Genomic DNA, 15,989 nt, shown 5'->3' on the forward strand with positions numbered 1-15,989 from the left:
CATCATGGACATGCTCTTTGCAGACGATGCTGCTCTAGCCATCCACACAGAAGCTGAGCTACAGCGTCTGATGAACCGTTTTGCTAAAGTATGCGATGAGTTTGGGTTAACCATAAGCCTAAAGAAAACAAACGTGATGGTTCAGGACGCGGACCCCAAGCATCATCATCAACAACTACGAACTTGAAGTGGTCAGTCAGTTCATGTACCTCGGCTCTACCATCACCAACAACCTCTCGCTCGATGCTGAGCTCAACAAGCGGATCGGAAAGGCATCAACAACTCTCTCCAGGTTGTCGCAGAGAGTGTGGAATAACAGCATGCTGACCCTGAGCACTAAGATCACCCTGTACCGTGCTTGCGTGCTAAGCACTTTCATGTACGCCAGTGAAACCTGGACTCTGGACGCCTCACAAGAGAAAAGACTGAGTGCCTTTCACATGCGATACCTCCGACGAATACTCGGGATAACATGGAGCGATCGAGTAATAAACAACGAGGTGCTCGAGCGTGCTAAGATTCCCAGCATGGTCACATTTCCTCCGCCAACGTCGCATGAGATGGCTGGGCCATGTACGTTGGATGACGGACGGATCCCCAAAGACATTCTTTATTCGGAACTCGCCTCTGGCAAAAGGTCGATCAGACGGCCACATCTCCGCTTCAAGGATGTCTGCAAGCACGACATGAAAGCCCTTGACATCGATGTCAACACCTGGGAAGAGCTCGCTCTAGACAGCTCAAACTGGCGATATGCTCTGATCACTGGCCTGAAAGCCGGAGAGGACAAGCTACGCTTGCTAGCTGATGAAAGACGATCGCAGAGGAAAAAGAAGCAGCTCCAACAAACACCAGACTCAACATTCAAGTACAGCAAGTGCAGCAAGGACTGCCACTCCCGCGTTGGACTATATAGCCACAGCAGACGCTGCACAACCACCAACCGGGACATCTCTCATGGGCGCAGATCCATCGTCTCTCGAGACTAACGGATGCCAACTAAATTATTATTATCATCATCATTATTATTATTATTATTATTATTAGTAGTAGTAGTAGTAGTAGTAGTATTGTTATTATTATTATTATTATTATTATTATTATTATTATTATTGCAGCAATCTGTCCTATAAAGACAAGATTTACCTACCCGGTAGGTATGATATATAGTTTCCTGACTAGTGTGAGAGAGGGAAGCAATCCGATCCCCACTTGGGTCTCATCTGTGTGTGTGTGTGTGTAGCTTCTTGACTAGTATGAGAGAGGGATGCAATCTCATCCCCACTTGGGTCTCTTTTGTGTGTGTGTGTGTGTGTATGTGTGTGTGTATGTGTGTGTGTGTGTGTGTGTGTGTGTGTGTTTGTGTGTTCCTCAACGATCGATTGTGGACAAGACGATGCACGCATCACAATGTCATTCTAAGTTATTAACACCCGATGAGCCGTGACACAAAATGTACCCGACATAAGCTTATCATTTCAATATGCTTCACGTTTACCATATTTGTTTTGTCACTTAATTTAAGACCTAGAGACGCAAAAGAAACTGGGTGCACGTCCAGGATATGAATTATTTAAAATATTTAAGAGATAATAAAAATTGTCTTTAATATTCAAATTGGCCTTGTTTCTGATTTTTCGTTGTTCCTGGTAGAGATTTTAATTTCATACGTTGGATAAATCTTGAGTAAAACCAGCAAGCATTCACAATGTCATTTAATACAGAAATATTTCCTTTACATCATGCCCTGGATGGGCTAGAGTCTATCGAAAAGGACAAGTTGCTTAATTTTGTGAGACGTTATAATCTTTCTGAAGCGAAAGCGTCTTAACAATGCAAGAAATATTTAATCTTGTGACTCAGTGTTTGGTGGGAAAGGAACTTCTAGATATTAGTGCACTGGGTTTGATTGGTATGTTTCTGGTTATGATAAGAAATTACTGCTACAAAACATGATGTAATTGGAATTGATAAAGTATCATGTTGAGAAGGAGCTGAAGGAAATGAAAATTCAGAGCGGGAACAAGGAAAGGAAAATGCATATGCCCAGAGATAGGGGAGAGAGAGGCAAAGGGAGAAGAGGAAATAGTAATACAATTTCAGAAAGAGCGAGTGAATAGTTAAGAAGTGGCAAACGGAGTACTTCCCCTCCCCTTTACACACAAGTTCAGTTTTTGATCCTTCCAGTAATATTAGGTTAGTACACCCTTCTCAAGAAAAAAAGCAGATACATTCTTTCTTCATGTTGAAAACATTGCTGTAAACTTGAAATGGTCAATTAAATTAGACTTTTTTGTTATAAAGTGTACAATCATATCAATCTCATAGTTCCAAATTCCGATGTAGCACAACTTTTAGAAATCGAACGTATTACGAAATTAATGAGAAATCCGTAAATGTTCCTATGTACATATATTGTAAAAGATAAGGGCATATGATTTATAATTGCAACAGACTGCAAATTGCTCAACATAATAAAGGAAACTCTGTTCCAAACGCTTATTTAAAAGAGGTCAAGGTCAAGGTCTTGTCCTGAAAGCAATACATTTGTAGGGCCAGACAAAACCCTATTCATGTAAAAAGGTTCTATATCACTTATATGTGATTCTGCCAAGCTTTTCCCAATTAAAATAAAAGGGACACAGGAACTTCTCATAGTCTTTTGTTATTATGTACTTTGCCATTGTCTCAGAATTCTTCTTAAGAAAGTGTTCTTGTGCAGGGAAAAGAGTGCTTGTTGTAGCAGCGATTTACTTACCTTACTTTGTTAATAAGCAATGACCATGATGCAGATGAGTTGTGATTAATTGACAATCCCTTTTTGGAATAGAAAATTGATCCTGTTGAGAATAAAATCCTGATTTGTATCCTGCTGGTACAGTTACCAGAGCTATGGCAAATATAGCTCTTCAGAATGATGTTCATCAGTAAATTATTTCTTTAGCTAACATTTATCGATCAGTCCTTTTATGAGGTCATATATGCTCTTAGTATTGTCCATTCAACAGATATTGATTAGAGTGACCCTCTTTTTACTACTAATTCTCTCTATTCCAATCAGGGTGAAAACAATACTCACTTATTGTCGAACAGGAAAATGATCCTTAGATGTCCTGTTCTTTTCAATGGGTTATTAGCGAATCCGAGTCCCAGTTTTTTATTTTTTGGAAATTGGGGTCCTTATGAGAACATTAAGCTTACCTGCTGTACCCGCTGGCGACGAGCATTCCTTATTCATGTCGACAGGATATGCTTAGTTTAGCCCATGAAGCTCTCTGCATGGTCGTTTAGGAATCAATCCGACTTATCATAAGACATTGATTACTTTAAATTGGCATAAACTTAAAAGTGATTTTTCTAAATACTGAAAATCTTGTCACACTTGTCAAATGGTAGAAAAATGCACTTTGTATATACCTAAGTATGATCTGCAACCTATTATTTCATTTGACGAAGAATTTAGTAGAATAATGGTAGACTGTGTCGATCCCCTTACCTAAGATCAAGTCTTGCAACCAATTGTTGACAATAATGGGTTTCTCCAGAAGATTTCCAGACACAATTCGTTTATGAAATTTCAATCCTAAAGTTATAGTAGAAGCTCTGATAAAGTTTTTAACAATTTCTGGCCTTCTCAAATCTATCCAATCTGATCAAAGATCCAATTTTATGTCTGGAAATTTCCAACATACATGAACTAGGCATCCAACAGTTTAAATTTGGAATCTGAAGATAACTCTTAAAGTCAATGGGCTTTGGAAAGATTTCATCAAACTCTGAAAAATACAATCCGGTTATATTGCTCTGACACAGGAAAGGATTCGGATGATGGGTTTCGTTAGCTTTTTATTTGCTGTACGGAAATCAGTTCCATAAAATCATGTACCATGAGTTAAGAAAGATACAGCTATAAATAACAAGGACCTGGTAAACACTTATTCATTCCAACACTTATTCATTTCTGTTTTAAGTTCGGTCTGTGGAATCATTTACTGTTGTTTTCAGATATGATTTGAAAGGAATCGGGTATTTAAATTATTCACTGGAATTACGAAGTGCTCATTGACTTTTTGTACTACTCCATACCATTGGGATTATTGTGAATTCTTTCAAAGACATTCTGGGTTATATCAGTGTGATACATCACGCCTATTAGTACATCAGCACATTGATGATTGTTGCCATTCAAACGTAACATCCTACGCTTTTAGCTTTTGATAGAACATTTAAGATTATTTATGATTTACTTAACTATACTGTAAGTTCCTCTGATATTTTCACTTAATATTCTAGGGAAATAAATTGTTTGTTGAATTTTACTAAACCTGTTGATTTCGTTTCTATCTGTTACTTACTTTAAGAATAACATATCTGATGCAAGACACAAAGAATTACTGCCTGGAATATAAGCAGAACTTCTATTCAGAGTGTGCAGAGTTCCATATGGATATAAACGGATGTCCAGAACAACACTAGTTTCCCTCTGCTAGAGCACTTCTCCAAGGCAAGCATTGGCCAGGCCCATTAGGCATTAACATGAAGCAGAACTTAATAAGAACTTTTGTATAGACTGAGATGAATATGTGTGTCTTGCATGTAATATGACAAAGCGCAAAGAAGCAACAGTTGAGATGGCAATACTAATATTTGGAAGGGCTGTTCAAATTTTAACATCGATCTAGGGGGTCTGACATTTGTGTTGAAAGTCTTTTGTCTTTGTTGAAGATAGAAAAAATAATTGTACATATGTATTTTATCAAGACGACAGAAACCTTAATACACTGAATATGAATGTATGCCCTTTCACTGTCTTCTTTGTCTTCGAACATTAACTATGGTCTGGATTATTTTGGGAAATATATGTGTTCTCCAATTGTCCGCTTAATTATCAATATTATGAGACAATATTCAGAAACGTATACCAAATATTGTTATTTGAATATTCGTTGAATGTATTTGAAAAAGGTTTAAATATTAATTTGTGTCCGTGAAGTATTAATCTATCTTATTTTCCTTGTCTAATGTATTGTCTCATACACATAGTATGCTAATAATGACCTAATGTCTTACCATATAATTCAGTCATTATCACCTGAAAATGCATCTCATAACATTGAAGTGCAAGCATCATAGATATCAACGCAGGATATCATTTCCTGACCCGCCAGGACTCGCGGTGTTTTATCCGCTCCCATAGTAAACCTATGGCAACAACATGTTATTGAAAATTATTAAAGTTAAATTTCTGATTGCTGATGATATTTATTAATACAGACATATTCTTGATGCAAGCTTCTATGTACAGAAGGCCACATGAACCTTGACATACTCTGGATCTATATGTGTTTGAACCGTGTGTTTTTAATTCCGCACCAAAGACTCAAGTGCTAACTTCATAAATGAGTTTTCCAAACTCGTCTGTAAAAGGACTAAACAATTTTATTTTTTGGGGGTTAAATATTGGTTACGCTCTCAAAAGAATATATTCACTTAAATTTAATTTCATTATCAACCAGTCCTGGTCAGCCAAATCGACATATAGTATATTTTGTGTTCTAGAATGCTTATGGTTTTTCCATATCATTATTACCATGAGTCCTCCATTTTTCATCTCAGCTATTGTATGAACTAAACTGTAAAGTGTGCTAGAAATTTTCCTTACAAGTGCTTGGTTTCCGTAGCAACATATAAACCAATATTACCTCCCTAGTTGGTGTTATGTGTAGATTTTGTAATTAACTTGTGCAAGCCATGTATGCAACCCCATGCCCACATTGGTTTCATGCGCGCGCGACTGTGTGTGTGTGTGTGTGTGTGTGTGTGCATAATACCATAATGTTGGTTAATCAACATTTTATACAAGGGTACCTGTTGCAATCTAGCTATTGTTCAGTTCCTTGACACAAAACTTGCCCAATTTTACTCAATCGAAAATTGTGTACTATTTTCTTCACTAATGTGACTGATATACTGCAACGTTGGTTTCATATCCTAAATAAAAGAAAATAGTATGTTGCCCAAAGGATTGGAAATGCTAATGTAAAAAATAGAAAAGTTGAAAATACAGGATATTTTCTTTTCCTACGTTAATACCGGATATATTTCATCGTATTGTATCAAAAACATTTTAACGAGTGGCGAAACCACGAGTTAAATACATAGTCGTTGGTACCAATAAATGCATATATCTGGAAATATAAGGAGATATTTTTCACGTGTGAAAATTCACACTATTAACGTAGAAAACAATTTCATTTTTTTTATATACCAGACCTGTTCCAGAATTGAAGTATACAAGATTAAACTTACTTTTTGGCACAGCACGCTAACCTCCACCCCCTGTTTGTAAATTCACCTCACTTTCATTGGCTGGTCATATAAATATACTTAACTTAAGAGAGCGGTACGCGTGGGTTGACCTAATATATCACAGTAAACTACAATTTTGTCGTTTTGTATATTTTTTGACCGTATCTGAAAGTAATGCAAATCCGATTCAGCAATGCGTCACAACGGTTTTATCGTTGTTGTGAAGGAAGTAAGGGAAAATAACTTCAGAGAGACACGAATGGCGTCTGGCCAACATTTATTTATATCAAAAATGAATTTTTATGTCTGTAATATAACTGAGTTTCTATTTAATTTGTTCCAGTTCACAAAGTACTCGTTTTTGTTGCTGCGGGTAAAATTTTTGTGAAAAGACACAATCACGTGTGGCATGGTATGATGGGGAATCTTATAGGGTTGTGAAAAAACAATTTTTCCACAATTATATGGTTTAAGTTTACATATGTTTATTTATATTCAAGTTTTTAAAACTGAATTGTTATCACACATACATGTGTGCTCATCCACAAAAAAAGGTTTTTGGACAAACATAAATATTAACTTGCTTTTTAAATCAATGATTTTCCCGCCTATAAATTGAAAATTAAATATACAGGGAATACAGTACGCATATCAGTTAACAGGTTCAGTATCGCAGTATAAATAATTGTAGTTAATGTTGTCTCTACTCAGTCTGTTTACTTTTTTAGCGCCTCTCTAAATTATCGCGTGACCAAGCCAATTTAGAAGGAATAAAGGAAGAAATGAATGAATAATATTTTTGTAAATAATATAATTTGCTTTTCTTCCTGGATTATTTTAGTAAAAAACTGTGAGAAGTAAAATGAGGCACTGTAGAAAATGCAGTTCTTATTGTTCACGCTCAGTAATACGCAGGTAGCGACTGTGCAACAGGAAAAATGTCATCGCTACCTAGACAGTACTTCTCTTCACCTGGATAGATTTGCTAACAAGCTCAACTTGAATTCCGAAACTATGAAAGAAATATAATCTTATTGGATGCGCCGACTTAGAACACTGAAACCCAGCGGTTTTAGCCAAGAAGATTCCAAAAGGGCAAACGCACGCGAATGAATAGTCATCTGGTTACGGTTCCAATTTTTGAGATTAAATAATTCGTTCAATTTGCTCATTAGCCACATACTCAACTATAAATACTGCTGTTTTTACAGGTATTGTTCTTATGGTAATTACAGTCATTAAAGAAAAATTTAACTATCTGAGATTTGATCTACTGTCTTGTGTCTTCAATTTGTATTTGTTAGGTTTTTTCTGCATGGTTATAAGTTATGTATAATTGTATTTTGGACTTGACATTTTCTCAAAATCAAATTGACTGTGTACATGACTAGGGACATTGATGTTTTTATTTTGTAAACAAATAATACATAGTTAATATTTCTTCTAGTAGTGTGGGTTAAATATTAGGATTATAATCAACAAAGATAAATATGTTTGTTTAGGTATCTGTATAGGATATTGGAATTCCTTCATGTACCCAACGTTTCTCACGTTCTTTGTTATAATTTTAAAACCAATGTTTATCTGCTTAAAACTTAGAATTTCTAGAAATGAACTGTGGACCTGCATCCTGGCTCTACTTGTGCGTCTTGGTTTTTTTAAAATAGATAATCTTGTTTAATTGAAAAAAATATTAATTTATGCCATAACGTCAGAAGCAGAAGCATTTTTGTTGTCGTTGTTGTTGTTGTGTTCAGCTTTTCATTTGGGTAAAATTGTTTTATTTTTCAAATTAATATTCTCTAGAATTGCAAAGTGCTCAATATTATTCATGGGAAGAAAGATAAATTTGGAATTATAGTGAGTTCAAAAACGGACATATAGTGGTATATTGTTGTGATTAATTGGAAGGCTGTTATCACATCACCACACTTCAGGCCATTGGTACATTAGTACATTCAAAACTATAGGCACATCAGCACCTTCAGCGCTGATACTTATTTCGAGTACCATAGGAACTTAACTAGAACTTTATTCAATAGGACTTGTGATGGAACGTTTTGGACTAGTTTGAATTTAATTCACAATACTGTAGATTCTTTTTTAAATTTTCACTTCCTATTCAAGGGAAATACATTATTTTTTAAAGTTTACAAAACTTATTGATTTTCGCTCTTTTCTGCTACGTAGTTTCAGACCACAGATTCGTAATACAACAACGACACCAGTTTTCATTAAGAAATATGATGGCGCTTTTGTACCTCCTTTTTTAGGGTTTATAACACTTTACTATCTGCCTAAACTCATCGGTACATTGGCAACATTAGTGTGGACGAAGTTAACCCAGATTCAAATGGTTATTTGCTTCTTACAAAAACACTAAAATTCGCTTGTACTTTGTACAAACAGAAGGAAAAAACATGAAAAATGAAATTAACAATATGTAGAGAGGGAGGATTCTGATAATGACAGTCCTACCTTTACATATATATTAATAAGACTCAATTAGCAGAAAAAGTCTTGTAAAATTCACCACATAATTTATTTGCATTGAATACAAAGTGAACATTTAAAAATACTTACAGCATTGTGAATCAAATCCCAAATAGTCACAAAAATTATATCACAAGTTCAAAATTATAGAATATTCAAATTCCGTCATTTTAATTTGCTGCATTCAGTAAATTTATTTCATCGGACTTGTTGGTATATTAATTTCCAACATTAAATTCATGGTTTACTGTATCCTTTTATAGATGTCTTCCTAATTACTATTGGTTTGTTCCTGATAAGATTGTGCCAAAACTATTTTTGTAAGTGTGGTATATTACAAGAACATCCTTGACGCAGTCTGTATTTTGTTTCTATACTCTACTGTCGAAGTTCATGCGTAGTTGTTGGTAAAACCGAAATGATAAACATCTGTACATGCAGTGTGCATTTTTGTGATGTAGAGGGAGACGTATTGGGAGGCTAACGTATGGGGAATACGCTATTGTATTATCATTTCCTTTTTTTATTCAAATTTAAATAGTAATTGAATAATTACAAATACAATTGATTTTTGGGGGTTTTGTTTGCAGTTCCAGAGTTGTATATTAGTCTGTTTCCTAGCGCACTTTTTAATTTGAATCAAAACAATCTGTCAAAAAAATAATTAATCCAAATGTTCTAGAACTCTCTCACCCTTACTACTGGATTTTGTTTAGGCTCAAATGTATGTACATCAGATGGTGAAGCAGAGCTGTCGGGTTCACTTCTCAGCAGTGGTTATACTTCGTCTATCTGCCGAATACGGTCCAATTTGTATGCAAGGCAATTAGGTCTCACCGGATAGTTTCGTATTTTGACACCCCACCCCCCTAATTTTTAAGGTAGAAGGCATGAACCTAATTATCACAAGCCTAGCATTTATAGATTCACACATAAGCTAAATCTATAATGTGGTTTATATTTACTTTGAGTTAGGCTTGGACATAGGTTGGCTTGTTGGTGACTGCCTGTCACAGTTAGATTTGCAATTGGAGATCAAATGAGTAACTTGGGCTACAAATGAGCTGTCGACTTGGCTTACGTATTTATGTGTGTCTGCTACAGAGATAAATATCTAAAAATCTGTATGGTTGAGGGGTGATGAAAAGTATGCCAATTTGTTATAGTACTAGTAAACTTTATTCATGCATAAGGCACATACTGAATCATTTAGCCGCCTTGTCACAGAAAAATATTCAAAATAGCTATTTCTTGTCAAAAATGAATGTAAAATTTAAGGGTTGGTAGCAGTGTTGGTTCAGTATAAAAACCACCAGTTGCATTAGGAATTAACCTGATTACTGCAGTCAAAATCTCACATGTAGGCTTTCTACAAAAATCATTAGTTTGTTTTTATTTGTATCTTCAGTGTAAAATTATTCTCATTTTTCTGTAATTGGTCATTGTCGGATGAAAATGCACCAGATAAACTGTCCAGTGAGATCTTACATTGTCATGTCATGCCCAAAATGTGAGTACTATCTATACCTGTCGTAGTTTCCTCGCTACAAAATTTGGACCTGTACACTTTTCTCAAGCGTAGATTAGTCAGTGTGGCGATAATATGCAAGTACGCTGCTCGCTTAAACCAGAATCGAAATTAAGGTATTTACAGTTTGAAAAAATGTGCCGATACGGAATGTAGCTGCAGATCAATGAGTGGTCGGAGAGACGAGATTGTAATTAGAAGAAGTATTAGTTTGATGTGCAAAGGAACTTCCACACCGGTGAGAAAACATACCTATATAATGGGCTAGTAATACGGCTGACAAGTGGAGTATTGATTTGTTTTGGTATACATGTTTTGGCTTGTTGAGTGACTGGCTTGACAATACGTCAATATCTGTAGAATATGCTCTTTTAGCCATTTACTTAAAAATGTAATATGCAGTTACATACTTTGTATATTGTACGTTAATGTGCACAACTCTCAAGTTAATATTATCGTGCCGAATCCAGTAAATAAGAGTTGGTAGAAAGAGACAGAGAGAAAGAGATAACGAGAACACTATCTATCTATCTATCTATCAGCACCTTGTGGATGTAATTTATAACCTAATCCTACGGTCTTAATTTAGGTGAGATACTATAGATGATTGTAAGGAAGGGAACGTGAAATCGGAATTCTTCTTGTACTGGTGGAAGGCTGTTCACCATGTTTATGACAAATCGGATGAGAAAAGGAGACTGATAAATCGAACCGGAAAACCAAAAGGAATACTTGTACATATGTCGTGTATATCACAACTTGCACATTGATCTTGAAAAATTATCCTCGGTAGCTGAAACGACATAAATAATGATATATTCATCTGAGAGGTCTTTATACCAGCAATTCGAATCAATATAATGAGAGAGGTTTTGGGAAGTTCTTTATAAATACAGCGTTTTAATTTTCACTTTTATGTTGCATTTTATATTTTGCCATAAACTGTTCTATTGATCTGAGCGCGGGTCAGGAAGGAATGTTGTAGGAAATGAGACAATATTGACCGGCTTGCAGATTGATATTTTACAGAGAATACAGCTTGAATTGTTTATATTTCTTCAATAGCCCAAGATTAAATTAAATGATCATACTTTACGTAGTTCCCAGCTTTATTCATGTTCATCTAACCTTCACCCAGACTAAGTATTATTTGTATCACTGGCATGTTTCATTCCATGGACTGAGCACACTTCTTTATTATATTAGTCTAGGCTTTTCAAACCTGCTAATGGATATTACACACTGAACACAGTCTATTTTGTTATTAGCCAGGGCTTTTGGAATATATTCATTGTCCATATTTTGCATAGTTCATTGATTACACAACATAGGACAGCTTTGCCCAGGAAAATGCGTATAAAAGGATCGCGATGCCTGAAATGATTGTGTATTTTGAGTTTGATAATTTGTAATGATTTTCCTTTACTGAATTTCTGTCTTAGGTTCATGCATAAAAACGACGCACACAATGGCAGATGGAGTCGAGAAAGCTGTACAACGCATATACGAGAAAGAAGACATAACGTGTGGTATATGTCAAGAAAAACCATGTCATCCAAAACTTCTGTCCTGCTACCACCCTTACTGCAGTGATTGTCTCCAGCGTTACATAGATACCAATCGTGACCAAGGAAACGTGAAGTGTCCCCTATGTAGGAGAATTATAGAAATCACCAGCGATGGGATTCTAGTTGGTGTGTCTGATCTTTTCGTGAAGATGACATTCGAAGAAGTATCCAAGTGTGAAGTCTGCGAAACAAGTCAAGCAGCTAGTTTCTGCCTTGAGTGCACACAGAACTATTGCCAGACATGTACAGATATCCACTCGAAAATTAAATACACTAGAGAACATCATACTGTTCCGAATGGAAAAATACCCTTGCAAAACAAGAAAAGGTCAGCCTCGTTTTGCACAAAGCATGGAACAGAGCCATTACATTATTTCTGCATGGACTGCAAGGAGCCCATATGTTTCAAATGTAATATGACAACTCACAAAAAACATCGCTGCGAAGATATTACCTCAGTGGCCGAATCCAAACGAAAGTGTGAAGTACAAGAGGGTCTTGAAAAAGTGACGTACCGGATCAAGATTCTGGAGGAGCGGTTACAAAAATGCAAATACAAGAGGCAAAGTGTTCAGGATAAATGCCAAAAAGAAACAGAAATGATGATGGAGCATGTAAACACCCGCATTAACAAGGCAATATCAAATGCTCTTCGAGAAAATGTTAACAAATATGTCAAAGGGATCCAGACCACAGAAGGTGACATACAAAACGAACTTCGGGCTTTAAGAGCAAAGTCTAGTTATATTCAACAATACATTGACTTTGCCGGGGACGCTGAACTAGTTAATATTCTTCCTGGATTAGATGATGGTCCGCTCATGAGGGATGGCTTTATTTGGTTGGAGGAGAATGCCAATATTGAATATTCGCCACCTAGTGTGTCTGACGACGAAATACGAAAGATGATTGGAGTCCCAAGCATGAGGTTTGCACTATCTTCACCGATAAAAATCGAAAAGCAGTTTGAATTTAAAGTTGAGAAATGCATTAAAGGCATATGTGGAATTTCTCCTGATACTGTTTGGGTTGCATATGGGCAATGCATTCAAAAATTTATAAAACACAGAGGGGCCTGTGAAAAAGTTGATATGGGAGAGGACGTGTTTGATGTAGTGAAAGACATTGTCGGGGAAATATACGTAGCTTGCAAGTCTTCTATCAGACTGGTGAATGCAGATCTGAATGTAGTGAAATGCTTCAACCTACCTTTATGTCCTAGTGGAATCGCTGTTAGTGAGGACATTAAAATATATGTCTGTTTTGAAGACGCCGGAAGGATCAACATGTACAGTAAAGAAGGCAAGCCTTGCATGGAACTTCACAAAGACTCTTGTCAGGGGATGGCATCACATCCTCTAAAGGTGGCAATTTATTTCGAGGAGATATTTGTTATTGACTCTTACTTCAGTAAGGGAGACGTGATTGTGATATCTTTGGAAGGGGTTGTTAGAAATAAGTTTAAACAGGGAGACATGGATCCACGCGGCTTAGCAATTTCTAGACAGGGCCATGTGTTTGTTGCAGACAACAAAAATAAATGTATCCTTATATTTAATCAGCAAGGCATATACCTTAGTACACTTAATACAAATATAAACAGCAACAATATCTTCATTGTTACTGAAAATGAACTATGGATTGGAGATAATGCTGGAAATATACACGTACTACGATTAGTAGCTTAACTTACAATATGATGGGACAATATATTCAACAAAGTGAATACTTTGTATTGTCTTCATGCAGATATATCCCAGAGACATTGTCTTTCGAGTGAAGATTATTTTCTGTGAGACGCAAATTATTTCCCAGTGGACCACTGGTGATTTTTGTTTTGTCATAAATACCGTTGGCAGCAACACTCATTTGACACAGTCCTTTTTTCTCAGTATGTATGTATGTATGTATGTATGTATGTGTGTGTGTGTACGTACGTACGTGTATGTATGTATGTATGTATGTATGTATGTATGTATGTGTGTGTACGTACGTACGTGTATGTATGTATATATGTATGTGTGTGTGTGTGTGCGTGCGTGTGTTTGTGCGTGCGTGTGTATGTATGTATGTATGTATGCATACGTGTATATTGTGGTGCAAAAACTGTCAAAATGAATTGCATATACAATGTGTCAATCGGTGTCACAGACCAAGCAGACGATCTAATTATCAAGTTGTCGATAGTCAGATTTTGCTTATAATTGATGAAATTTGACAACATCTCTTTTTCATCTTCTGTGGTCTTGATGTTGAAATGGCTTAAAGGAAAAAAATGGAACGATCGTCCTATCTTCATCTCAGGTGTTAGAACAGGAAACGAGTGGCAATAGTTTCCTGGAAATGCCTACTGTGGTCGACTTATCTGAATTTATACGACATATAGAAAGCTTGGTATTATACTCCTTTATAAAAAGATACGTAACATGCACGAGACTAGGGTCGTGATTCGTTTTGCATTTTAGTATAAGCTAAATATTGCAGCAATCTGTCAGAACGTGCTTCATAGCTAAGGATTTGTTCCTAGATGCGCATTTTATGATTTAAGAGTGGATTATATAAACAGGACCAATTCTAATTCTTGCAATGACTAGTTCACACGTAGTAATGGTTCTAGAGAAAGGAGACCATTTGCCTAGGCAGGGTTTCACCACATTGAGCATGTTATCAACATCACCATTCCACGATGCTTGTCGCTTACTAAATAAGAATTAGTTGATGCAAGGTTCTAAATCAGTGTATGGTATTTTAAAATTATATGGTGCAGCAATAGAACCAACAATGGGTAACCAACAATGTATTATATTATAAAAACTACACAGCTCGGTATGTTTAACAACACTGTAAATAGTGGGGTTTTCAAATTCCTGTTGCGGAGTGACTGACGTAGTGATAGGAAATCGAGAATAAAATAGAGTTTAAATTATTTTGGCAATCGATATATCACAGAGTAAGATCTATAAATATCGATGCACTGTGTCAAACGAAATAGTTCGATTTCACTAATGAAGGCTGCAGTAGCCCTTTTACAATCCTTTAGACATCCGTAAAAATGCGTGTTTAGTTCTTAAATCTGGGGAGACGTTAATTATAAGAAGTATGAAATCACTCATTCGCGAGCTCAAATATCCACCCCTCATTGACCACTATAAATGTCGTTCAACATGAAATTTAAATCTAATCCATCTGATTTGCTGTGCGCATTCTGTCTCATCAGTAACGCAAAAGATAACAAATGCGTTCGCATCTGTTGGAAGATAGTTTTAGTGAAGTGTTAAGTGATTTACATTGACGACAGATCAATTAGTACAACGAATTATTCCCACTGGAAAACAAACACAGCGTTTATTTATTAAAGCACAAAGTTGAGTTAACACAATTCGCAACTTCTTGAATCGACATTTGAACTAAGCAGCAAGTATTGAAGCCTGTATGAAAAACAAAGAGAAAGAAGAAGAGGGAAACGATAACAGTTGCGTTAATGAAGACGACAATAACGACCACGATCGAGAGAACGAGAGGCATGTAATCCACAAGTCCATATATCAACAGCAAGCAACTAAGAAACTCTAATGACAATAGCGAAGCTCTATAACCCGTGTCAGTAGCATTTACTCCGTGTTTGATGATGCTAGCGAAAGGAGATTTAAGAAAAGCGTTTCCGAATATATTGAACATACCACCTAATTGGACACCTGTTAATAAAACTACTATTTATGTATATCCTATGTCCTCTTTTTCGTATATTGCTCCTGAAAATGTGAATTCGTCTGAAACGTAGGTGCAAGACAGAACTGGTGCATTATAGGCTGTATTATTTCTCTTGAGACAAGGGTTAAATCATTTTAGCTTGTTCAAAGCTCCTCTTTTTTCTCTTGTATAAATAAAGATGTTTTCACATTTTCACATAAGGATCATCGGTAGGACGTAACCCCAAAAGATCCAGTGACACCTTCATCATCAAGATTGTTTCATGCAGGCATAGCACTGAAGGATCATGTTCATCTAGGAGCAGAAGAATATCATTGCAATTGGTTTTAAGTCCTCGTCAGTTCCATTGTATGATCTTGTTCTTCGTTATAAGTTTAAAG

General features: G+C 36.0%; 1 protein-coding gene across 2 annotated transcripts in view; it reads left to right on the forward strand.

Annotated features, from left to right (window-relative positions):
* Positions 1–13,768, forward strand: part of LOC149791048 (uncharacterized) — a 31,752-nt gene extending 17,984 nt beyond the window's left edge. For both annotated transcript variants that reach the window (XM_089972956.1, XM_089972957.1), the window contains exons 3-4: positions 1,119–1,153; positions 11,773–13,768. In XM_089972956.1, coding sequence (XP_089829082.1) covers positions 1,119–1,153; positions 11,773–13,586 — 1,849 coding nt within the window. In that variant the 3' untranslated portion in view covers positions 13,587–13,768. The remainder of the gene's footprint in view (positions 1–1,118; positions 1,154–11,772) is intronic.
* The last annotated feature ends 2,221 nt before the right edge of the window (positions 13,769–15,989 follow it).

Source organism: Sinohyriopsis cumingii, chromosome 10, assembly GCF_028554795.1.
Source record: "Sinohyriopsis cumingii isolate HCF-2022 chromosome 10, ASM2855479v2, whole genome shotgun sequence".
Taxonomy (NCBI): Eukaryota; Metazoa; Mollusca; class Bivalvia; order Unionida; family Unionidae; genus Sinohyriopsis; species Sinohyriopsis cumingii.